The following is a 25,659-nucleotide window of genomic DNA, read 5'->3' on the forward strand; positions in this document are numbered from 1 at the left end:
AGCTTATATAATGTTAGGGTACGATGTAGACGAAAAGGTAGTCTAGTGCAATAACTCAATAGCACAAAAGAAGGAAAGGGGGGGGGGGGGGGGGGGGGGGAAAAAAAAAAGCACATTGTTATTACATTTAGCACCTGTTGTTTGAAAAGATTTAGCCCATGTTTGGTATCGATTAAAATTCAGATTTTAATTTAAGTCAAAGTTAATAATTAATTTTAATCACTGGGTCTTACAACTTTTCAACCATACATTTCATCAACTTTTATCAAAATCTTCTAAAAATCTGATTTTAATTTGGATTAATTTGTCCATTAGTCAAGAAAATTTGAATACTTACTGAATGAGGGTAGCTTTTACTAAACACCACGATAGCCACCTCAGTTGAAAATTATGTTTACCATCTTCACCCTGCTCGAACTATCTTCCTTGTCTGAAACAGATGTTGGGCAACCACACACATGCATTATTATCTGGACTTCTCACCTGTTCTCAGTTAACAAAATTCAAATACAAAGTTCTGCAGATCAGCTCAAGAAATCTTAATTCTGGTTTCTAGATTCTATTTGTTAATATTTGAACAAAGCATGGCATAATCATGTTCAAAAGAGCATATAATCTGAGTTTAAGATAATTTTTGTGGCCAATATGCTATTTACGAGCACCTGCCAAAAAAATATAAAAATCTATCGTAGTAAAGATACTTCCCAACATGATAGTGCACCGGATTGCCTTGGCATAGACCCCAAGTCAGGAGCCAGAAGGAGAATAATCATATGAAATGATAAGCAAATAATAAGAACGTCTGCTTACGTACTTTCTGTTCTATGATGCTTAATATATAAGTATATCAAATTGGTAGTTATTTGTCAATCATAAAAAACTTTAACCCATAATTATTAAAATTGGACTAGACCAGCCAGTTCAACCGAAAATCAGTAACTGGACAACGACCGATCCGGTTAGCTACAGGTCGAGGTGCATGATGGGTAGTTATCTCTCAAATAGGTTGCTCCGGATCCTCAACAATCTGAAATTTCAAAACTCTGCATAAATTAACCATAGAGGAACATGCTTTAAACAGCTTCTCAGTTCAATTATATTGGCCCAAATTTGAATCACAGGTACAATATAGTACGAAATCAACTTAAACTCAAAAATGTTACATTAAAGACTAAACAAGTGACAACCCTATACTGGTGTCTAGGACAAATTGCCACCACTCTGTTGCCACAGATTGATAATATCAGTGGCCTGATTAAGAAGTATAATCATTTTCTTCTGGGATATCCATGGTTTACTCTCTAGAGTTGTCTTCAGCTCTTCCCATGCGTCCTTCCTTGGCCAAAAGAAGTAAGGACTCAAAGGGACGGTGCCATAGCCCGGTATCATCTGATCGAGGCAAAGACCAATGTTCTTTTCCATCCAAATGAACTTCAATACCAATCTAGGCTTCTCCACTGATTTAACCTCCACTCCTAGCTTCTGAAAATTCATAGATAAAAAAGAGAAAAAAAATTGAATGGGGATCGGATTGATGATAAAATACAATCCCCAGCCGCAAACAATGTTTCCATTGGTGATGCAAAAATGAAAAAATTTTGTTTGCTTCTCCACTTAGCGACTTCAAACCAGTGAGTCGGTTAAAATTTTGTAGGTGCAAATAATTAAACACACACGTTATCAATAAGAATTCATATAACAAATATATAGTCTCAAGAAAAATTCTTTCTTTCATGCCGTTCGGTTGAAAACTAAACTTAAAGGAATATGTGCCATCTCTAACAGTTGAGATTTTAGATGTGGCAATTCAATATGGTATTGGAGCACGAAGGTCTTGATTTTAAGGTTTATCACCACCAATTTATGAAAATTGTAATGCGCCTTTGATTTAAAAAATCCGATCTGCATAGGGGTAGTTTGAAGACTAAACAAATATGTATAAATAACTGTGTTTCCCCGACAATTAAGCTTTTAGACTCAACGGTGGCAATTATAATAGGACTCATACCGTCCTGTAAATTAATAACTTAAAAATCAATTAATTATATGCATACTGACTCCGAAGTTGCAATAACTAAAATGAAATGCACATAGGATTAGTGCGTCGAACCTCAGATTTTTGTGCAAGCTCAGAGTCCGAAACCTCAGTGGGTGTTTCCGCAGGAGCTAATTCTGAGGCGGCGGCAGCATTAAGCCTTTGAATTCTACCAGTAGGTCTAATTTTTAGGCCAAGATGGGTTGAGGAATGCAAAGAGGAAGCTCTGGGTTTCAATGAATTTGAGGTTTTGATGGGTGTAAAACAGGGCTTCTGGGAAGTAAAAGAAGGGAATGACAAAATGCTCTTCGCACTTGGTTGAACTGGAATCGACAACATCATGCTCTTCAGTCTTTATACCCACACGCAGAGTCGAGAGAGACGGAGACGGAGAGAATTTCTATTTATGAAAGGAAGCCATTGCCATTGACAAATGAATAAAACTCCCAGTGTAACGTGGATAAGGTATCAGCCATCTGGGCACTGGGCCGATATTAATGGGCCAAACTTAGAAATGTATGTCCGGTGACATAATGAGCCATACTTTACAAGGGCCGGTCCAATGGCTGGCTGGCTAGACTCGATCTATTTGACACTACCAGATAGGAATTTTAAGTGGGACGAGTCGCTTGTCACCTCGACTCACATCCCTGACAAGTTGTAAGCACGAGCAAGCGGATTTTTAGCTACAAAATGTATTTTTTGGCTTAAAAAAGGTTGGAAGTGGATCCACAAAATGCTAAAAATCACTTTGTGACATTTTATTGAAGAACTGATTTGAAATGTGCATGATGTGACGTTAATATTTTATCACAATATTATGATCCATATTGTCCTCTTTTCTTGTTCTTGGTGTAACTATTTGGTGTAACTATTTATCCAAGACAAACAACCATTTATTTTGTATCAAAGAGTTTTTTTCTTCAGCCGCCCATTTCAGTTTGTGTTTTAAAAAGGACAAAAATCTATCTCATTTTATAAACTTTAAACTCATTCTGCCCTTATAATTCTAATTGTACTCGAAGAAAGTAGAATATTTTTATAAATGAGAATGATCGCTAAAGCCAGTTCTTTAGTCAGCAATGAAAGATTGCTAATCTATAGAAGCCTGGAAGGACAAAATGATGAAGGCAGTGGATGCATGTTTTTCCAATCAATACGTCAAAAATTTGAGCAGTTTTGGAATGATATTAGGAATTTCTCTAAGACAGCAATTGAGATGGGCCGGAATGATCCCCGGAAAATCATGCATGCCATCAAGATGGGATTGGCATTGTCCCTTGTATCTCTCCTCATTTTCTGGAAAGAGCCTTTTGCTGATGTTGCTCAGTATTCAATCTGGGCAGTTCTCACAGTCATTGTAATGTTTGAGTTCAGCATAGGTATGTTACATTTGACACGAATTATTTTTGGTTTAAGAATTTCTTTCTAGTTGGTCCAGAAGAAATATGAGATCCTATTTCTCTAAAGAATATGGGATTCGACTTCTGGCAGCTGCTTATGCAGTCTACATTCATCTTAGCTTTCAACCGGCGAGGTTAATCTTGTTATTTGCTTCTTTCTTGTATCATGGTTTTGCCTTAAATATAGGAGCAACCTTTATTAAAGGATTCAACCGTGGATTAGGAACATTTGGTGCTGCGGTACTCGCATTTTGCTTCGGCGAGTTAGCTATTTTGGCTGGAAAGTTGGAGAAAGTGGTAATTGTCATAAGTATTTTCCTCATAGGTATGCTTCTCTTCAACCACCTTGTCCAAAAGCCTGGAGCTTTAAGTTGTTAAGAGAGACACATTTATTTATTCAAAGTTAGACCCCGTTTAACAAAATTTTTTCGAGATTATAAGTTGGTCGAACTTCATTTTTAACCACACATTTTATTCGACCCACAACTTTTTTTCCCACTTTTTAACCACACATTTTATGGAACTTCACTCAAAAAGCTTTGTCAAACTGGGGCTTTAACCACTTGGTCCACTTCTACACATCTAATATCAATATCCATATTGAAATTCTACCTCACTATGATTGTTCTTGTGTGGCAGCTTCATTGTCATCGTACTTGAAACTCTACCCGACAATGGCAGCTTATGAATATGGATATCGAGTATTTTCATTGACATATTGCATCCTCATGTTGGCTGGAAACAGGACAAGGTCATATACAGAAGCTGCTCTTACTCGGTTAATACTCATTGCACTTGGAGCGGTTGTCTGTTTTCTTGTGAACATTTTTATTTACCCGATATGGGCAGGCGAAGATTTGCACCGCTTGGTGGTAAAGAATTTCAAGGACCTTGCAGCAGCTTTGGAAGGTTGTATGACTTATAACAAAAAAGTTGCTTTTCTCCAAGGATTAATTTTAGTAAAGAGATTTTTATATTTTTCCTCTACTCAAAGAACAAAGTTGTAAGAATTCTGTAGGCTGTGTTAATGGCTACTTGCAATGCGTGGAATATGAAAGAATCCCCTCAAAAATCCTCACTTACCAGCCATCTGATGATCCATTATATAGCGGCTACAGATCAGTTGTGGAATCAACGAGTAGAGAGCAAACACTGGTATGGACTAGACTAGAGATCATTTCAATTTGCTTAATGGTGGCTTAATAGTGAGTAGACAGCGCGTTTTCACACTGATATTGATGCCGATTGCTTGTTTTCTGATAGCTTTTCTTTTTATTTCACAATCCAAGAGGCTAATCGTAAGAAATCATGAATCTGAAAATATTTTTGATTGAGCAGCTAGGTTTTGCTATCTGGGAACCACCTCATGGATGCTATAAAAAGCTTGATTATCCATGGAGAAACTATGTCAAAGTGAGTGGTGCACTGAGGCATTGTGCATTCATGGTCATGGCGCTACATGGATGCCTCCTCTCTGAAATTCAGGTAAATAAAAGTAGAACTTCGAAGATACATAACTTCTGTAAGTTATTGATTTATTATTTTCAGAATTTCTTAACAAGAAAGAATCAGCAAAAGGTTTAGTTCATTTATGCTTAGGCACCACCAGAAAAGAGGCAGGCTTTCTGCAGGGAACTTAAAAGGGTTGGTGCAGAGGGTGCAAAAGTTTTACACGTGCTGGGGAGCAAAATCGAGACTATGCAAAAGTTGAACTCAGATGACATACTCGAACAAGTTCACGAGGCAGCCCAACAGTTGCAGAAGAGAATAGATCAAAAATCATATCTTCTAGTCAAATCAGAAACCTGGGAAATTGGTAATCGCTCTCAAGAAGTAGCAGATAATGAGAATGTTCCCACTGAAAATGATGATCATCAAGAGTTGCATTTAGTGCTTAAGTCCCTTAGTGAAACTGTACTTGATCCGAGATCAATGCCAATGTTGACATCAAATTTGGACACAAAAGACATGACGACTTACACGTTAAGGAAGCAAGTGCCTTGGCCTTCGTGTTTTGCCCTCGACAATGAATCTTTGATTCGGAAGGATGAAATCAAGACATATGAAAGTGCGAGTGCTTTGTCTTTGGCGACATTTGCATCCCTTCTGATTGAATTCGTTGCAAGGCTTCAAAATCTAGTTGATTCTTTTGAAGAATTAAGCGAAAAGGCAGAGTTTAAAGAAGTATTAGCCAGATAACAAGCAACATACAAAGAATGTGCTTCATTGTAGTTTACCAGGTTGGTAATATGCTTCAGGATCAAGAACTGATTTCTTGACAATCAGTAATTTTATCATATTATACGTATCAAGTCTAAAAAAGCAGTATGACGTGAGTGCATGAAAGATATTGTAATCTAATTTAACATACTATATGTATCAAGTCTAAATTGCATTATCTGATCCATATTTTCGTCCAAAAAAATCGTTAAGAGACAATAAGAAAACTTAGTTGTCCCGCTTATTTTGAATAAGTAAATAAAGAATAAAAAAAATCGCGACGATATATTTGTTCTCATTTTAAAACATTCTAACAAAATTTTTAGACAAAAATCGTAATTAAGGATAATATGTGATAATTAATGACATACTATATGTATCAAGTCTAAATTGCATTATCTGATCCATATTTTCGTCCAAAAAAATCGTTAAGAGACAATAAGAAAACTTAGTTGTCCCGCTTATTTTGAATAAGTAAATAAAGAATAAAAAAAATCGCAACGATATATTTGTTCTCATTTTAAAACATTCTAACAAAATTTTTAGACAAAAATCGTAATTAAGGATAATATGTGATAATTAATGGAAGGTTAAGTTTAAGAATACTATTATAAAATATTTGACATAAATTTGATAATGAATAAATATTAAGGACCTTTTATGCAATTAAAATATGGTGCAGGTATAAAAGATATGATGTCAATATATTCAACATTTTCAAAAAGAGAAGGGGTTCCCTGCAATAATCAAATAACTTGTGGTTTGCTATCCAGGATACGATCGACCAGTTCGATCAGAAAATCGATAAATTGAACCTTGAACTGGCCCAATAGTGATAAGACAACTTGACAATTAACATGATAAAGAAACAGTCAAACTTGCCAAAACTCTAATAGAATCAAGTAAATTCGAACTAGTTTTATCGTTGAACAGGTTTTGGGTAAACACATTTTTTTCAAAAAAATTCTAAAGTTGTCGTGAAAGTGTTTTGAACAAGAGATCTAGAGTTATCGGATTCAACCCATTCATTGACCTGAAATACTGATTCTTTGGATCTTTGGTTTAACGGCGAGATCATTATTTGATGCAAATATAATTAAAATGGAAAATAAATGTATAAAACAACTAGAAATTAATACATTTCCATTTTTAAAATATTTTGAATTAAATTTGTACAATCCGCCAATTTAACCATTGATCCAGACCAATAACCCGGTTCTCCAGTGATTCAACCGACCAGTGAGCGGGTCGATCCGCTAACTATGGATAATTTGCTCTTCGTCAAATTAACAAATTCAAATAGGCAAACTGAAAGGAATTAATTCTTCCACTAGTCATTGAAATTATGTTCATATCTTTGATTGATAGCTGAAGTTTATAATGTCGAGTTTTGGTCACTGAACTTAGGTCCATGTTTGCAATTGCTCACTGAAGTTTAAAATGTCGAGTTTTGACCATTGAATTTTGAAAAATGTTGTACATTACTCACTGAATTTTGAAAAATATTGTACATTACTCACTAAATTTTGAAAAATGATGTACATTATTCACAATAAACTCATTATTTTTCAAAATTCAACAGTTATGCTAGTGATCAACGTGCGGCATATTTCAAAGTTCAATGATCAAAACTAGACATTTTAAATTTCAGTGAGCAATCTAAGATATAGACCCAAATTCAATAAGCAATCGAAGATATTGACCTAAGTTTGGTGATCAAAATTCAATTTTTTAAACTTCAGTGACCAATTAAAGGCATGGACCAAAGTTCAATGACCAGTTGAACAATTAGCTCAACTGAAAGTTTTGAGCCCTAGTTCTTTACTTCCGTACTGTGTAGAATCCATTCTCATTCAGCTCTCTGTGTTACTGCACGTAATGGCTCCTACCAACAGCCCACCTGCTTTTGAAAAAGAACAGGTATTTCTTACATGTTAATACACGTATATATATTATAACTGTCGTTGCCACAGTTTTTTCCCCATTTTTTGGGATTTTAATTTTATTTTTGATAAATTTCTGTGCAGATATTTGGAATGGCAGAGAAAGAGATGGAATACAGAGTGGAATTGTTTAATAAGTAGGAAATCCGGGTTTATGCATTCGGATTTGCTTTTGCATATTACAGTAATTTTGTTTAAAGTACTGTTTTATTGGTCGGTTAATCGGCCGCAAAAAATTGTTCGGCTGCTGGAATTTCTGCCATTAATTATTTACTCTGCTGATGTTTGTTTATACTTCTGGGTGCTTGGAAAATAGCCTGAATAAGAGAACTGAAAAAAGCATGATTACCAATTGCGTTAGCATTTCATTTATTATTGACATTTGCAATGTCATCCATCTGTTCATGCATAATTTATTTGATTTTCACTTTGTTCTTATTCAGGCTTACGCACACATGTTTCAACAAATGCATTGAGAACAAGTACGTATTCTTAGTTCCTGGTAGCTTAATTACTTCTGTAAGCATGATTGAATTACTGCTCTATAAAATTGCAGACCAGAGCAGTTTATAACTTATTTTCACTTATAGAGAATGATTCATTTTGGTTGATGTGCTTAGCAGAAGTGTAACTCACACCTTTTCAGGTACAAGGAATCTGAGTTAAACATGGGCGAAAACAGTTGCATTGATCGATGCGTTTCAAAATATTGGCAGGTGAATTGATGGTTTTACTCTCTTTCTATATTTAGTTTTTGGGTGTGAATGCGTTTAAACAAGCGTCAGGCCTTGCAAATGATTTATTGAATATATTATTATTTTACATCTTGCACAGCTCTGTACTTGTTACTGCACAATCAGATAATGTGAAAATGCTGAGTGCCTTAATGATGGTTTAAATATGGTTCCATGTGCCATTTTGGTTTCGAAATAATGCCACCTCTCCTGCTTTCCATGGAGATACATGAGTGAAATTTTAAATGGGGATGTAGTAGAGGTAGAGAAAGTAGTATATTTGAGATTCAATTTAAAATTATCGCTAGAAATATGTTGTCAAAGATGATAGAAATATATGAAATCTGAACATTAGCTCAATGGCCTGTGATAGGATGTCTAATTTACTGATTGGCCTAGACATACTGAAAGAGATTGCAGGTTTGCAAGTATTCATAATTGCCCCTAGTACGTGGATCCCTATTGTTTGTAAGACGTGAATGACCAGAGGACTTTCTAGTTAATGTAAAACGTCGACTCTGGCTGGGAGGTTGTCACGAGGACACATTAGCTTATTCAAAGAACTCTGTCATGAGAATAGATATAATGAAGGTAAAGGAATTGCGAAAGTTTTGATTTGCCATTATGATCACTTTTAACCCAATCGAAAGTAAGCTCGATTCAAAGCAAATAGACAAGCGCGAGACAAGGTTGAGTTAGGGTTCAAGGTGTAGATCAGGTTCACTCTGCCCTTTGTTTTCTCTGCAGATTCTTTCAAATACTCTAGAGTTGTATGGGAAAAAAAAATGGTAATAATAAAAACTCTAGAGTAATGGAGGTGTGCAATGGCATGTACCAACATATTCTTGTCAAAAGCACTTCTCTTGTGTTTTTGAGTTTTTTTTTTATCCGACCCAGACTGTATGGGGAAGAATGTGGAGATCAGAAGCAAAAAAGGAGAGTCAAACAAAGCCAAGTAGGTGAGTACTCATCAAGAGAGCTGCTGTGCACAAGCAGCTATTTAGAGACCAAAACTTGAGCTGATCAAAGATGCATTCCAAACCAACCTGGTCTTTCCTCTGGGACTATGAGTATTTGCTGCTTAATTGAGTGGATAGAAGAGTTTGAGCACAGTCCAAGGAAGGTGTTGCTCTAGAAGGGAATATATATCATAGAAGTTTGTGCTTAATTGAAAAGCATGGCATCTGCAGATAGTTTGCCTACTCTTAGGGGTTGTTTGAGCCCTATTTTTCTTAAACAATACATTTTGAAATAGTGTTATGATGTGGAGAATGTGTGGTTAAAAAATAAAGAAAAGTTTTGGATTTGCGTGTAATATTATTTTATTGAAAAATATGTGGTTGAAATGATGTCAAATCACTGTTGAAAAATGTATTTTGATGAAAGAATGAGCCTCAAACAAGCTGTTATACTACACAGTAGAACCAAGTCAAGATGGATGATTTAGAACTTAGAAGGGCTTGGATCACTTATATGGAACTGGGATTATGCTAAGATAGGAAATATGATTAGGTCAGAATGAGACTTTCAAGAAGCCAGGGTATAATGTGACCTTTCAAGAATGAAGAAGTAGCCTAGCCGAAGGTGGAGAATTCTGCTTTTATAGAACCTTGGACATTTTAGGAGACTAGTAAATAATAAGAATGGCGAACTCAAACTAGAACCTCATCCTTCAAAGGTTTGGTCTATATTTGCCCATTCTTAAGGGTTAGAGTAATAATAGTTTCTTGCTGATTCTTTAAACAGTCATGGTTTCTTTGCATTGAATAGGATTTGGTCGATGAGCCTTCTCTGTTGTTCTTTTATTTGCTTAATGACTGTAATGTTGAGAGAATCCTCTTTGCATATAATTGGGAACGTGTGACTTAACATAATCTCTTTAAAATGCCAACCCGGATTCTTTGAACCATTTACTCATAGAATTATGCTACAAGTACAGCAATTTTGACATCATGGTTGACAGCCCTCTCACGTACAAGAGGTGGAGCCCATGATTAAAATAATTGTGGGCCCCACAATTGTGAGTGAGCTGTCAAAACGAGTGTCAGCATTATTCTTACTCATGTTCTTGAATCTTATTCTGACTGATGCTTTTTAAATTCCTTCTTCAATGTGTCAAATTGTTTTCTGCAGGTGACTAATCTAGTTGGCCAACTGCTTGGTAACAATCGACCACCAATGTGAAGGAGATCATTTTTGCACCTGACGTTTGGAGTCGACATAGATTCACATGGTTTATGTTATGATGTGTGACTTAATTTAAATTTAAGAAATCAATGCTGACAGTATTAACCTGCTTGCAAATCATATTTATATGTATACTATTTTTTCATCCATGTTTTGACCTATTGATATATTTATAATTTTAATGATCGATTGTCGAAGACAAATGATTTTTTGTTAATGATTATAATTGTAGCATTCAAGGAAAATCTTATCACTAGCATTTGAAAAAGAATTATTGCTTTTTCCACATAAATCAACATTATCATTTCAGAGTTGATGGGATACATAATTATTGTTATTGCTACATAGTCAAGAACCTATATAAATTTGCAGGGCCCATCACGTGTGATGTTGGAATTCAAATCTGTAAAATTTTCTTCTATGCTCATCTCAAGTCTCAACTCTACCTTTGTTACATAGTAATGGTTATTAATTTTGGATAAACGAGAAGGATTATGGTAAGTGACGATTATTGTAAAATTGTCACAACAAAGAAGAATTTTAACTCTAAATTATGAAGGAAGAGTTTAATGGGAATCCGAAAATAAAGACAATGCGTTTGGTTGCCTTAAACAGTAAGTTAAATTTTACTTTATATAAGTTCAATTAATCTATTTGTACAAAGATTTTGTACAACATTGTTGACAATGATGGGTGTGGCAAAAAAGTATTGATTGAAAATATGGGTTATTTTTCAAACTGTCTAATGATAACATGTCATGTGGTGGATTGTCAACAATGTTATCAAATTCATTGTACATAAAACATTGCTCATATAAGTTACTTGTGTTGTCAAACCCACAAAATCACAGAATAGTATGGAGGAAAAAAGGCTTGTGGAGAACATGATAAACGAGGAATGCAAAACAACTTAAATTGAGAAAGCTGAAGTTTACAAAAACAACAATTTAAGCAATCAATTTTAAATAATCCTTTGATGTTTGACACAGGGAATTAAAAGGTTAAATACATGAAAATTAAATTAAAAATGGAGAAACTATACACTTTTAATTTTTGTTCCTTTTGGCTTCCATATTTGTGGCTTCTTTAAGTAATTCTTGAGCATCATTTTCCATCCCAAGGCTAAAAAGGGAAGCTGCTTGAAGGTAAAAAGCAGTAGGCCACTCAGGAGATATAACCTGTGCTTGCATAGCATCTCCCATAGCTTCATTAAGCATGTCACTCATCAAATAAGATAAGCAGCGTCGAGCATAGACAGTTGGCGATACCATGGTCCCACCATCAATGAACTACATGAAAAAAATGACAATCTTTTAACAAATTGTCTGAAACCATGTGTATTCCTTGATCATCCGAGATAAAAAGGAAAAATATGGTATGGTGATAGCGGTATCATGGAATTTGATAAATGTCTGCTCAATTGATATGTATGTCATGTTTCATAAGAACTATTTAGCAAATTTTGGCATTTCAAGGTTTTTAAGAAGAGTAATACCATTCATCACAATTGGAGTGAAACACCCATCTAAGCGGCAATTACATGACATTGAATAGATTTATTTAAATACAAAGTCACAAAACTCATTTAATTATATATATAAAATGTAGTCACCTAAACTGATGCTCTAGATAGATTCTTTTTTATTTCCTTTATTTATTTTTATTTTTTTTTCAGAATGGTCCAAAATAGCTTTTGATGCTTACACCAACTAGTTTTATCAAAATATGAGGCCTGAATTTAGGGAGGCTTTCAAATTGTGTCATTGCTGGAACTTATACTTGATTTTCAATGATATGTGAACAATTCAAGTGAGAGGCCAATGCAGAGAAGGGCTTACCTGTGTGTAGCAATCAATGGCAGTTGTGAAATCTTTGGCTCGAAAAGCGGCATCACCATGCTTCTTAGAATTCAAGGTCTCCTGCATTTGATTTGTCCACACTTGAAACGATAACTGCAAGGATAGAATCTTTAAATTTATTAGTGATGATTAATGTGAGAAAATCTGTCTGCTAATGCTGCCTAATAACTGCTAGGATATTTGAATCGCCTAAGCTAAAAGCTTAATCTCCTGGAAAAGGGACACATTTTTTATTTAAATTTAGTCTTCAACTCGCCCCCACATGTATAGGCGGGATTCATTTTTTCACCAAAAGCTCACCCCTCATTTTCTACCTGGGGACCACCACACATGTTTTTGTTTGTAATAACATGTAAACTAGACATGACTTGACCTTCTTTAGACAGAAGTGTCTTCCTAATTGGAGTAGCACATTAAAGCAAGATTTCAAATTGATTTGGCGCAAGCAAGATTTGAATGACTCGTTGGCATTAGTACTTTACTCTATGATATTGGTTCAACGTTTCTGCACGATTTGTAAGACACGGTCAATAGTCAAATTGTGGGAGGACGGAAGATCAGAAATTAGAGATAAATAAATGAAAAACATTTATGCAGATGATTATACGGATCACAGAGATACTAAAAGAGAGAGAACCATGTATAAGTCGCATTAATTTAAAAGTATGAAAACTGATCAATCCTGAGAAGGCAAAACAATAACTTGGAAGATGCAAACCTCATTGGTGATCCCTTCATCATCTTTGTATCCAGTTTTGTCCAATATTTCGTGTATAGCAGTAAGGTCCATTCTAAAGCATGCTTCGCCCAAAGGCGTCAACAACAATGGCTGTTCGGAATTTGCATTTCCATGTGGAATGCCCAGTAAAACGTGTGACGGGACCTGATTGACAGATCAAAGAGAAAGCACTCTTCAGGTCTAAAGGATTAACAGACTTCTGACTCATTGAGAATTTTCAAGTGTGGATGCACCACCACAGTTTGTAGTGCCCTTTCTATTTTCTGATACTTGATGATTGGGTAACAAAAGTTAATTGTCTACTCTCGGGAAAAATAAAAAGAAAAGAAAAGATGAAAAAAATCATAGATGTAACCTTCCTCTTAATTATACAGGTAAAGTTCATGAGTGATCAAGGGAAAGAAAATTTGCATGACAACAAGAATCTAAGTTATGAAATATTTGAAGTGAAAATTTATGATTACTTATTTCCATCAGTATTGCAAGCAAACAAGATCAGTACCAAGAAAGAAAATACTGTATTAGAAATTAACTGGAAATGGGTTTTAAATACTTCAGTAATTTTTCAAACGTCTGCAAACAATTGTACCTCAAGCAAAGATAACTTCAAATGACATTTCCATACCTCGTCTTCTTTCTGAAGAGATACGAGAGAAGTGACTAGAGACTTAGCATTGGGTCTTTCTCGAGCTTCATATTGCAAACAACGGGTAGCCAAGCGCACCAACTCAGTTCCATCATCATTTGAAAAATGGCCCTCTAAACAAGAATCCATGAGCATCAGAAAATTCTTGCCACGAATGAGATCAAGTGCCTGTAGGAAGACTGTAATTAATCAAACTTGCCATGACGAGAGTCGTTTAACAGAATGCCATCCTGTGGACAAACTGTCTCCTAAAGAATGGCAAAAGATACAAACTAAATATTGCCAATTGAGAACAATAGTATCTAACGCAGACGATGACAACAACAAACAAACCGAACAGGTCTTCCAAGACCTTTGGATTACACCCAATCTATTCCAATCAGTCCCTCAATAAATCACAGTATGTCATGAGCTTTTCTCCTCTCTAATTTGTGCAATCTTGAATCTTTCCAATACAATTAATCTTACAAATAGGAATGGCAACACACTCCCTCCATATCTTGCATCTTTTTACTATTTAAAAGCTCATTAAGTAGTTCGATAAGTTAAACTTTAAGGGCAGGGAAGTAAAAAGATATCAACCAAGATAGAGATAGATTCTACTATTCTGATCTTTAACAATCAAGAACTTACATGGCTTGGAGGTATATGCTTTCCACTTAGAAGATCTAGCAACATGGTTCCAAAACTGTAAACTACACTCTCTGGTGTCACTCTTCCTGCCACACAAATAAACAAGTCAACAATTCGTACAAGCTGTACACTAACATGGGAAAATGTGCTGGTAATATCTCAAGCCTTCATGCTCAAGATCGCAGGGATTTGAGATCTTCGAAAAAGATGATCATGATTTCATCCATTGGATAGGATCGAGGAAGAAAACAAGTTAAATTCTTGCATGAGTACTGTGTATTGCTTTCTAGCTGCATACCAGTTCTCAAGTACTCTGGAGGAGTGAAAGCTAGGTTTGTACTATAACTTTTGCCATCTCTACTATTCTTCATCAAGCCAAAGCAAGAGAGCCTGGGGTTACCATCCTGTCGATGAGTAACTTTACATAAGAGCTAGACAATATCCAACCTTTTACAAGGTAATACAAAATCATATATACGGTACATTTTACCTTATCAAACAAGACTCTGTAAGCATTAAGATCGTGATACAATGCCCGTCCCTTGCTACTGCAGTACTCCAGAGCTTGAGCCAAATATAAAGACACCCTCAACCTCATTGCCCATTTCATGGGCTGGTTCTCCCCTATCCCAATTCCACAATTAATAAAGAACAATAACCATGGCGTACAAAACAGTTGGGCACAAGAAAACATGAGCAAAAATTGGGGGAAAATCATAAAATCACAAATATAATTAGCAGCATCATAAGCTTATACTTTTAATCATGAATATCGTTAATATTATGAGCAGCATCATGAGCTTTAATACTTTTTTATCAAAGCTTTTAACATTATAGAGAATGCGCAAAAGTGTGATGTCAGCCCAATAACCAAGCATTTGGCTTTTCTATCCCTGATTCCATCCTCATCCGCCTCCAAACGGATATTTAAGTATTATAAATATAAATCAAATATTTAAATATTTTCCTACACATTTTCAATGAGAATTCATAACATTTCTGTTTTAGAATTGCCATCGATTCTTTCCTCGGATAAGATCCACCTCTTTCGCCTACCAAGAATTATAGCTATGTAATGTACATACTCACAATGAAATAAATGCTTTGCCAGTGTCTCATGCGGCATGAATTCTGCCACCAACAATCTCTCATCCCCTTCGTAGCAACATCCTATCAGATTCGCCAAGCGCTCACTTCTCAGATTCCCCACAGTGCGGGCTTCATCCTACAATAACCCATCACAAATTAGCATAAACAGTAAAAACAAAAACTTTCGCTCATGAATTTCAAGTTAAGCGCAAAAATTTAATCTTGATTCTTAATAACAAATATCCCAAAAATGCAAGAGTGCCCAGTGCATAATTCTTGTGGGGAAAGCTATGTAGCCTTGGGATTAATCCGATGCTCAACAAATCCAGACATTCACAGTCCGAAAAATTGCAAAAACAAACAATAAACTAGAACAGATGCACAAAAACTTGATTGATTAATTACTAACAATGAATTGACGAGAATCAGGCCAAGCAGATTTGTTGAAGCGCTTAACAGCAATCCAGTGATCATCGCCTAGCAAGCCTTTGTAAACTACATTTGGAGCCTTCTCTCCGTGTTCTGAAACAATATTCTCTGAAGAAAACCCATTTGTTGCATTTTTCAGTTCTTCCCAGCTGAACTCAGTAAAACTTGGCAATGCATTTTTCTCCCCATTCTCTGCAAATCATTGTATAAACTATTAAAATCTTAAAATAAAACAACAGTAGAAAACACTTGCAAATTGGGGCACCCTATATCTACTGACCTGGATCAGAAGATTGAAGAACAGAGGGCTTCAGGTGAGAATGCCACCAGCAGAAGGAAAGTTTTGAGCAACGCGCACCCATTTAGCAATAATTTTCAGATAAACTGTTCAAGAAACAGATGCTTCTATGACAAAACACGAATGATTTAAGAGTTTTAGTATGAGCACTTAATAAGAAGCATTTGAAAGAGAGAAATGGGAAAGCGGAAGTGGATTTTGTGGATCCGAGGATAGTATTTACTCCTGTACAGACAGGCTTTTTCAAGAAAGACATGCATTAAAGAATAGTGTATTAACGTGTGTATACGTATTCGTATTCTTATACATACTGTCATTTCACTTGTTTCGCTTTGTCTAACATTAGTACGTAGACGGACCAAAATGATGTCTGTATTGTGTTGGCGTTGCAATTTGCAAAAGAGAGTCACCTTTTCCCCCTACTCTCTCTCTACTTTCATGTTTTTCTGCTTTCACGTTTCCTCTTTCCGACTTGCTCATCATTTCCCTTTCCTTTTATGCTCTCTGATACGTATTCGTATTCTTATACATACTGTCATTTCACTTGTTTCGCTTTGTCTAACATTAGTACATAGACGGACCAAAATGATGTCTGTATTGTGTTGGCGTTGCAATTTGCAAAAGAGAGTCACCTTTTCCCCCTACTTTCTCTCTCTACTTTCATGTTTTTCTGCTTTCACGTTTCCTCTTTCCGACTTGCTCATCATTTCCCTTTCCTTTTATGCTCTCTGCCCCTCGCTCTCCCTTTGTGTGTGTATACACAATTTCACTCTATTGAAATATTGTGTTACCTATTAATATTCTGGTATTGTACAATTTAGAGTTGTACTGAATTAATCATCGAAAGGGCTACGAGAACAAACCTCATAGTCTTTATTCAAATGTCATGATCATCCTCAAATTCAAATCCCTATCTTAATCTCTTGTCCGACCTAACCTCACCCGATGTATGAATTTTGGTGGTTTTAGAACTCAAAACATGTGACAATTCTCAACATTATTTTGTTCAGTTTTATTTTTGGGATACCTAACACGTAAAATAATTCATTATATTTTTGTAATTCTAAACTTATGTGTGTCCATATTTAAATTAAAGGGTGATTCATGATTGTACTCCATCATATTTTTTATGAATGCACCACTCATTAATTACATTAAATGTCCTTAATCTTTATTCATTGTCACATTTAGCCTCTAATTGGGCTCTATTTTTTCGAAAATGCATTTTGCTTAAAACTTGTTTTCAACCACACATTCTAACATAAAATAATATTATATGTAAATAAAAAAATTCTTATTTTTAACCACTCATTTTCCAAAAAAAAAAAATCACTATTCCAAAATACATTTTCTCAAAAAAAAAAAAAAAAAATTTTATATATATATTTTTTGACTTATTTAAAAATACAGCGACAATTAAATTTTTTATTTTCTCTTAACGAAATTTTGGATAGAAATCATCATTAGAGACAAGTTATGTTAATTTGAAAATAAGAATGCAATGATTCCAAAATACATTTTCTCAAAAAAAAAAAGATAAAAAAAGTTCATTTTACTGGAGCCCAAACAAGGGCTTGTATCCTTAACTTTTCTTTGTATCATGCTCTTATTTGTTAACTTTTAATCAACTAGCATATTGTCCTTAATCACAATTTTCATGCAAAAGTACTATTAACGTGGTTTAAAACGAGGAATAAATATTTTGACTTATTTAAAAATACAGCGACAATTAAATTTTTTTATTTTCTCTTAACGAAATTTTGGATAGAAATCATCATTAGAGACAAGTTATGTTAATTTGAAAATAAGAATGCAATGAAATAAAGTTAGGGTATAAATAAAATAATGAGTAAAGATTATCAACTTTTCATGTAATTAAAATGCAGTATTAACCTTTATGGGGTGATTGAGTTAGTGGAGAACGTGAACGTCGAGGCCTTTGTTCACGAGTTCAATTTTTCCTACCAACACTTTCTCGGTCAAGTCTGTAGCACAGGACTTGCCTAGTGCGATTTACCTGACTGGCGTGGTTTACAAACTATAGCGTCAATTTGAGGGTTTACTCAGTACGCATTCGAAAGGTAGCAGCTGCGGGTTTCCCCATCATAAAAAAAAAATGCAGTATTAAAGAAATGGAGTGAATACATCCTAAGTGCTTGTTTGTGTCCCATTATTTGTGAATAATGTATTATGGAATAGTGATTGATATTAAATGTGTGGTTAAAAAAGAAGAAAATTTTTTTAATTTACGTGTGATATTATTTTAATGAAAAATTTACAGTTAAAAATAAGTATTGTAAAAAAAGTAATGTGAAAAAATGGTAAACAAACAAAACCTAAATTAATATGACAGCATTTTCATTCACCAATAAAAACGAGGTAAAATGTACTTAAGATTTAAGAAAGGTATATAAATAATTGTGCGACAAGGGTCGTTTTCAGCAGGTCAATGTCGAAAAATTCGGTGATGTAGAACAAATCCTAAGTAATTCGATTTGTTTAGTCAAAGTTTCGCATAAATTAATTGAAGCTGTCTAATCACTAATTAAAATTAATTTTAGTACTTTTCTAGTCCTTGTCTTAGCAGATTACTTGACTTGCTTTTAATTAAACGAGGGAGATCCAATCTAAACTGCATATAAATTATTTAATTTAATTACTTATCTGAATATTACTTCTTACTGATATTATCATTTGGTATAAAAAGGTGTAATAATACGAATAATTAACTATGAAACTATTAAAATTATAACATTCAACACTCCGTTGGTGGGTCCCATTTTGTCAACGTAGTACATAATTTAACGTTGGTCGTATTCAATAAAATTGTATGTTTTCTTGTCATCCCATATGGCCGTGCTCCCTCTCCCTTTTTCCATGCATTCTGTTTCCCTTTTTATTCCTTTCCATGGAGATGTCTGTATCAAGATATTTAGTAGAATCATGTGGATGACAAATTTTCGAATTTATTTCATTAAATTTGAGCACATTTGATTGTGAAAACTTCATTTTAACTCGATTTCTTGAAGTTTAAATATTAAATATTCATATAAAAATTGTCAAACTTGGTTATATATATATATATATATATAATGTAATGAAAATCCTCATGTTATTCCCTTCTTCACAGGAAAAGGATGAGCAAGTGCGACCGTACAGTCCTAATAAAGGCAATGGTCCCAAGTTATGATTAACCCCAAATTCTGTAGGCAAGCCTGATGACAGAATAATGATAAATCAGGACAGTCCACAATGGCTAAGTCACAGTATCCTTGCACGCAAGATGTAGTAATCATATGTACCACCCATTTAGGATTCAAGAGGACCCTTTTACACATTAAGCCTGCAAAGGAGAGAAATTGAAAGAATCGCAGTCGAGTAAGATCGACGAATGATTTGATCCAATATAAATAGCACGACCTGATTTTTTGCTCACATGAACAGGATAAACCTTGCCAATCGTCCAGGTGGGGCCCTTTTTTTGACAAATAAAAAACGAGAAGGTTTGACCTATCGGCCACATAACGGTGGACAACATAACTCCTATCTACTGTGAACATTCCTCTTTTCAGTATATCAATTCTAATGAATCATGTATAGGTGTGGTTGGTATTTATCATTTTAAGATGAGCATAAGAGAGCCGCTGTGAATAGTTTGATACACACTTGTAAGCCAGTTCAAAATCATTCATATAGAGTTGGTCCAAATTAATAGGCCCCTGGGAATGAAAGCCTATTTCTTGACACTGTTTATTCGCATTTGGGGTTTCCATGGCCTGTTGGGGCACATCCCGCGATTTACCTTCCTCACAAAATTCTAGGGACGAAACGTTGAGAGTCCTCAGAGTTGGGGTTCAACCTTTACTTGTCTGGTGCATTAAATGTTTGTACAATTTCTCTTTCGTGTACTTGAATCGACATTAATTTGTGAAACTGCAATCCCAGACAAATTATTTTCCAGTCATTGGGTTGATGTTCCAATGATCAGTCAACCTCGACAGTTGAAGACATGTTTTCTGATAGAAGGGATTGGTGCCAATTTACTTTATTCACGTGATGCAGACAACCCCAAAAAAATGATTTAAAAAATAATAAAATTAACAAACTTTTACTTCTTCCTCTGCAGTTAAGACCGCTGATTTTTTATTTTTTTTTATCCTTTCGGTCTATTTAACAGGAAGATGTAGAGTAGAGTATTTCATTGTATGAAACAATAGCAGAAGCAAACATGTAAGAGGCTCAAGATAAAAAATGATTGAAGCAATTAAAATAACTGGAATTCCATGACAAGATATTAATTTTAATGGCGACATTGCGCACTTTGGAATCCACCAGAGAATCAGGACTATCAAAACACTGAAAAGCATAACCCAAACTCAGTTTACCGGTTCGAAAAGCAGCAGATGTGAGTCGCTGAAGATCAGGTAGTAAACCGAGAGAGCCATCTCCATTGCAACACAGTCTCTTCCATAACCATAATCTATACGCCATTGATCGCTGCTTCAATATGCAGGGAATTTCCATTTTCGATGATCTTGCCATTGCTCTGAGTCTTAGGCCTCTGAGAAGGATGCAATAATAATATCAGAAAACCAATACACCATAGGCCAATAAAAAGCCAGGTGACTAAAATACAAAGAAAAATGGTGAATGTTAGTACCCTGTCAGTCGAATCTCCAGAATTCCCATTCAAAAGTTTGTTATTCTCTTCCTTTGTCCAGCCATCCTTGGTGTATGGGAGCAATGTACCTCCATTAGAGCGATCAGGCAATTCTACATGAAATAGAAACAATGTCAGGGGAGAAGTAGCCAACAATGGCTATCAAAAGAATAATTAAACACTAACCTGGCAATGTTTTCTCGATGAAGAACACGACTAAGTTAACAGTATACCTGAATCATATTCAGGTGTTAAAAAATATATTAGACCACTTTAAAAAGTAGAAGCTCCAAAATAATATATTGCGAGTAAATTAATATATTTACCATGCCACAACAACATCAACTGTGTAGTGTTTACGGGATGCGACAATCAACAAGCTCTGAATCACAACAGTTAACCAAGCACACTGCTTAATGAACCTGCCATACCACATAAAGAATTTAACCAAAACTTCCCAAAAAACATAAAACCAGAAAGAGTAACAGATTTATGGGGATTTTTTTTCCTTCCCAAAAAAATTAAATACATATGAATTAAACAATTTGGGGAAGGATGTTTTTCTCCCAATAAAAACCTCTACGAAATGGGAGCACTTCACCACCCATGTTTCTGTAATTTACCTATATTTCAAACATAGTCCAACTTCGAACTCCGTGGACGTTGATATATCATGTTAAGCACGCACGTGACCGCTAGTAAATAGAATGCTCATAAAACATTTTGAACGTCACTATCTTAAATTGCCTCAATATGACCATTCAATTCATCTTAATTACTGAAAATTGCTTCATGAAGTCAAAATTAGGCAGGTTACTAACTTTCACTCTAATTCCTCTAAGTCATCTTCCCGTACCCCAATATGGTGCAAAAGTCCCATCCACGATATAAAGCTTTAGTCCAAGCAGGATTGTAGTAATTATTGCCAGAGTCAAGAATGTAGCTCCACAAAGAAAAGAATGGGTGTGGAAAACTCAAAGTTTCAAAAATTGAATTCCTTTCAAAAGATTTTTCAAAAAAATTTAAGAACAGAAAAAAGGAAAAAAGTACAAAAAAGTCTATATGCCTAGGCACAAGTTTTCAAAGCCTCCAATTTTCTCTATATGATTTAGAGAAAAAGTTTAAATAGATCAATTTATAGACAGCCTCACCATAGAACTTCAACTTGAATACCTTCATTGGTAAAAATCCACTGAGAAGTCTTCAAAAATTTTAGCTTTCTATATCGTTCGCAAAAATCTTCAATAGAAATTTCTTGTTTTAACAGCCCTAACATGTAATCAGTATTTCAATTTGTATATCTTAGTTCAAGTTAGTTAGAAACCATAGGAAAAGAAAACACTTCTTTTTTTCAATCTCGCACCCATAGACGTGCACACTTGGATACGTGGCTTGATTTGGGAGAGAGAGGAGAGTAGATAGAGTGAAGCATTGGGACGTTAGTGTAAATATATCAATTTATATACCCATTATTTTGAAGCATCCTAAAACCAAAATGATGCCATTAAATTGAAACAAAGGGACTACTAGCTTTAGATCCCAAACTTAAACAAGGGGGAGGTGGAATGGGGGTTAAATGTCCAAGTTCTGCAAATACACAAAAGAGAATAAAATTCGATATTGTTCAATTAATTACCTCCGTGTTCCATATTTGTGATATGTCCGCACAAAGACTAGAGAGAAAATCATGTGAGATGAAAATATTAAATCGCCACATCCATAAAGCACACCATGAACTGCAAATTCATGAAAATCCAAATGAGCAACAAAAATGAAAAATATAAATTAGAAAACAAGAGGGTAGTAATAAATGCAACCCTGAATTACATTTAATTAAGAAGAATTCTACAGCATTGTCAGGAAGAGGCAGCCTGGCAAGGTTTGAGCCCTACAATGTAAAACAAATACCAATATAAATTTTACAGCTAGCGTGATGATTAGAGAGAAGTCATGGCAATTAATTGCATCTCACTTCTGGTGTCAATTCCAATCACAATGCAAGAGCACCACGTAAAATTCCAATTATTATTTACCTCGCGACAATGATAGTTAGGACCAGGAAGTTGAGTTGAATAGAAAGTTATGACCCGAAGAAATTGACAAGCCTGCAGCAAATTACAAAGAGAAGGCTATTATGACAAGACTAAATTGCCTCATGTAGTTTCCGACAAAATAGTGATCAATAATTACTATGAATCCACAAAAAGATGTTCATCTTGGAAGCCAAAGAGGCAAATGATTTTCAATTGTTTACTCCCCCAAAAATTACTGATTCATGGAGAAGTTTTCAAAAGATGGGAACAGAAATTTTCACTTACAACTAAACAAGCCAGGACCCTGCACCATATTAGGACTGTGTAAATTTTTTTGCTCTTGAAGATGAAGGGATGAAATGTCCACTGCACCAGAGCATAAACCATAATTAGTATTTGAAGGAAAACTTGAAAGAAGGAACATTAGAGTAACTAAATCTTAAAATCAGTAAATGGGAAAACTGACCAAGACAAATGATAGAAAGACGGAGGTAAATACGGTTTCACTGATGTAAGCTCTGTCTTGCCCAAGTTCCTGTGATAGTTCCAGAAGTTTGAAATGAGTGAAGAACTCGGACAGCAAGTATGCATCTTGTTAGTAGTAATATCCATTGGAAATACAGAAAATACAGTTCTTACCGGAAGAAGAAAGAAGCCAAGATCCTGAAGTATCGGTCCTGGCCTATGAAAATAATGAATTCCTCGAGCAGCAAGTCCATGTATGTACTGAAGCCAGAAGATAAAGATAGATACCGCATTTTAGGCATTTGTACCAATTATAATCGAGCAGAAAAGCAAAGAAAATTAAGCAAAATTAAGTTGATGAAAAAGATGTAATCTGTTGAAATTAAATGGAATAGAGAACACCAGATTAGATCTATTTCACAAGAAAGTCATATAGCTTCGCTTCATGATGTTGCAGTTAAAGCACAATGATGAATTATCCAAAGACTAATTGTAAAGCACGTCATGTTCATGTCACTCAGATTGGACAATAATTAATTGAAGTAAAATTTAATGACGAGCAATCTGGAAATAGTTAAACCTTAAGCAACCTAACAAAGGCTTTTGAAATCACCGAAAACACATCAAAAGACGATCTTAAACTACTCAAAAGATCTTAAAATCTTCCACCAAATTAACATGCATCAAAAAACTCATAAGGCTACAGAAAAATAGGAGGGAAACAGAGACAGAATGTAAAGTAGAGATTGTTGATCAATATATATTTACACAAACCTGACAAATGAGACCACCTAGAATATACTTCCAATTTTCTGCAAGAAGGTTGATTTCCGTCGTGACTTCCGCACAAAATCTCTTCCACGTCTTCTCATCAGGAAACAAAAAGACAAGAAAAAAAATCAACAAAAGACTCCCAGAAGTAGTATTAATCTAACTAACAAAGAAATTAAAATCAAACTAAAAATCGCAGAGAGAAAGTGCAGAGGTAAGTCGAACCTTTGAAGCCTCGCGGCCGATGTAAAGCGACATCTTCTATGTATGTGACAGTCAACAATAGTGCCATATTATGTTACAACATTGTTCATCCTCAGTATAGAAGAACTCTCTTTGCTGCTCAAATTCCACTAGTTAATTAATCAAGATTCCACTTAACAAACTAAAGAATCCCGGTCAATTAACCCTCCCAAGATCCGTAACAGTAAAACCCAGTTTCCAAATCGACGATCTTCCAAAAAACCAATCTATTGTCACAATAATTGTTTGGAAAAATGAAAGTTATATGGTAAATCAATCTGAAAAACTCTCTCGCTCACTGAATATGTACTAGTGTTGTTTCATTTGTCTCCTACGTGCGATTACACGCGAGTTCCACACGGGGAAACAGTTGAGACTCAACCGGGGATCTGAAGGGAAGAGGGAAAATAAAAATTCTCCTTTTTCCCAAAACCAATAGAAAATCAAAATAGTGAACGAAAATGAGCTGGACTGATTAATCTTTAAATATTCTTGCTAAGCCTTGTCTCCATTCTTGTCACAAGAAAATGAATTTTTGAATGGTATAATGATAAAAAATGTATGATTAAAAAATAAGGAAAAATTTTAAATTTACGTGTAATATTATTTTATTGAAAAATGTGTTATTGAAATAATATCAAAACACTATTTAAAAATGTATTTTTTCAAAAGAATAAGGCTCAAATAGGGGCTAAATTAATTTTTAAATGAAAAAGGACTTATATTGCATTTTAATTCTATCCAATTTAAGTCCCATAATTTTTTTTTTATTTTGTGTGAATGTATAGTTAAAATGAGTATATAGAGAAAAATTGAAATAATGGTCGTCAAATAGTGGCTAAAATACTCTGCACGAAAATGTAAATTCAAAATTTTCTCTACTTTTTAACTACATACTCTTCATAAAATCATTATTCAAAACTCCAATTTACCCAAATAATGGTTATCAAACAAATGCCAACATGGCTAAGAGCATATGCAAAAAAAACCCTTTATTTTCTAATAGCAATTTAGGAAACATTTATAAATTTAGCTCTATCCTCAGTTTTTTGGCTAAAATGTATTATAGACTAGTGATTTTTGGGAGAATATGAGGTAAAAAAGTAAGAAAATTTTTTTGAAATATGCGTATAATTATTTTATTGAAGAATGTGTGGTTGAAAATGAAATTTGAAAAAATATATTGTTGAAAAAATAAGGCTCAAACGCGGGCTTAAAAAGTAAAAAACTTTTTAGGGAAAATTCATAAACCATGTATTAACTATGCACAGT

The 25,659-nt window shown here is 34.6% G+C and overlaps 5 protein-coding genes across 6 annotated transcripts; 2 read left to right on the forward strand and 3 right to left on the reverse strand.

Moving 5' to 3' along the window:
- Positions 1-1,028: 1,028 nt before the first annotated feature.
- LOC111385158 (30S ribosomal protein 3-1, chloroplastic-like) lies at positions 1,029-2,478 on the reverse strand. The gene is made up of 2 exons (XM_023009533.1): positions 2,111-2,478; positions 1,029-1,482 (listed from the first exon to the last, which is right to left on the reverse strand). The coding sequence occupies exons 1-2, from the start codon at positions 2,375-2,377 to the stop codon at positions 1,201-1,203; spliced, it is 549 nt and encodes a 182-aa protein (XP_022865301.1). The 5' UTR covers positions 2,378-2,478; the 3' UTR covers positions 1,029-1,200.
- Positions 2,479-2,953: 475 nt separating this feature from the next.
- On the forward strand, positions 2,954-5,836 carry LOC111385157 (aluminum-activated malate transporter 9-like). Its single transcript, XM_023009532.1, has 6 exons — positions 2,954-3,417; positions 3,626-3,763; positions 4,078-4,347; positions 4,457-4,593; positions 4,777-4,923; positions 5,038-5,836. Exons 1-6 carry the CDS (start codon positions 3,081-3,083, stop codon positions 5,635-5,637), a joined length of 1,629 nt encoding a protein of 542 aa, XP_022865300.1. The 5' UTR covers positions 2,954-3,080; the 3' UTR covers positions 5,638-5,836.
- A 404-nt stretch (positions 5,837-6,240) lies between these two features.
- Positions 6,241-10,709, forward strand: LOC111385155 (mitochondrial import inner membrane translocase subunit TIM10-like). The gene is made up of 7 exons (XM_023009530.1): positions 6,241-6,247; positions 6,341-6,418; positions 7,439-7,578; positions 7,686-7,738; positions 8,045-8,083; positions 8,248-8,317; positions 10,469-10,709. Exons 1-7 carry the CDS (start codon positions 6,241-6,243, stop codon positions 10,517-10,519), a joined length of 438 nt encoding a protein of 145 aa, XP_022865298.1. The 3' UTR covers positions 10,520-10,709.
- Positions 10,710-11,421: 712 nt separating this feature from the next.
- LOC111385151 (probable serine/threonine-protein kinase BSK3) lies at positions 11,422-16,522 on the reverse strand. Its single transcript, XM_023009525.1, has 10 exons — positions 16,198-16,522; positions 15,898-16,109; positions 15,489-15,624; positions 14,890-15,023; positions 14,698-14,803; positions 14,400-14,485; positions 13,746-13,934; positions 13,100-13,264; positions 12,361-12,474; positions 11,422-11,811 (listed from the first exon to the last, which is right to left on the reverse strand). The coding sequence occupies exons 1-10, from the start codon at positions 16,277-16,279 to the stop codon at positions 11,569-11,571; spliced, it is 1,467 nt and encodes a 488-aa protein (XP_022865293.1). The 5' UTR covers positions 16,280-16,522; the 3' UTR covers positions 11,422-11,568.
- A 3,929-nt stretch (positions 16,523-20,451) lies between these two features.
- On the reverse strand, positions 20,452-24,836 carry LOC111385152 (phosphatidylinositol:ceramide inositolphosphotransferase 2-like). 2 transcript variants are annotated; one of them, XM_023009526.1, is made up of 12 exons: positions 24,370-24,834; positions 24,148-24,237; positions 23,548-23,634; positions 23,375-23,443; positions 23,194-23,274; positions 22,909-22,980; positions 22,703-22,763; positions 22,512-22,611; positions 21,202-21,297; positions 21,062-21,108; positions 20,876-20,988; positions 20,452-20,776 (listed from the first exon to the last, which is right to left on the reverse strand). In XM_023009526.1, the coding sequence occupies exons 1-12, from the start codon at positions 24,400-24,402 to the stop codon at positions 20,696-20,698; spliced, it is 930 nt and encodes a 309-aa protein (XP_022865294.1). In that variant the 5' UTR covers positions 24,403-24,834; the 3' UTR covers positions 20,452-20,695. The 2 variants fall into 2 exon arrangements, with proteins under 2 accessions (XP_022865294.1, XP_022865296.1); XM_023009528.1 differs by lacking the exons at positions 20,452-20,776; positions 20,876-20,988 and having other exon boundaries at positions 21,057-21,108; positions 24,370-24,836.
- Positions 24,837-25,659: the final 823 nt, after the last annotated feature.

Source organism: Olea europaea, unplaced genomic scaffold (assembly GCF_002742605.1).
Source record: "Olea europaea var. sylvestris unplaced genomic scaffold, O_europaea_v1 scaffold3093, whole genome shotgun sequence".
NCBI lineage: Eukaryota > Viridiplantae > Streptophyta > Magnoliopsida > Lamiales > Oleaceae > Olea > Olea europaea.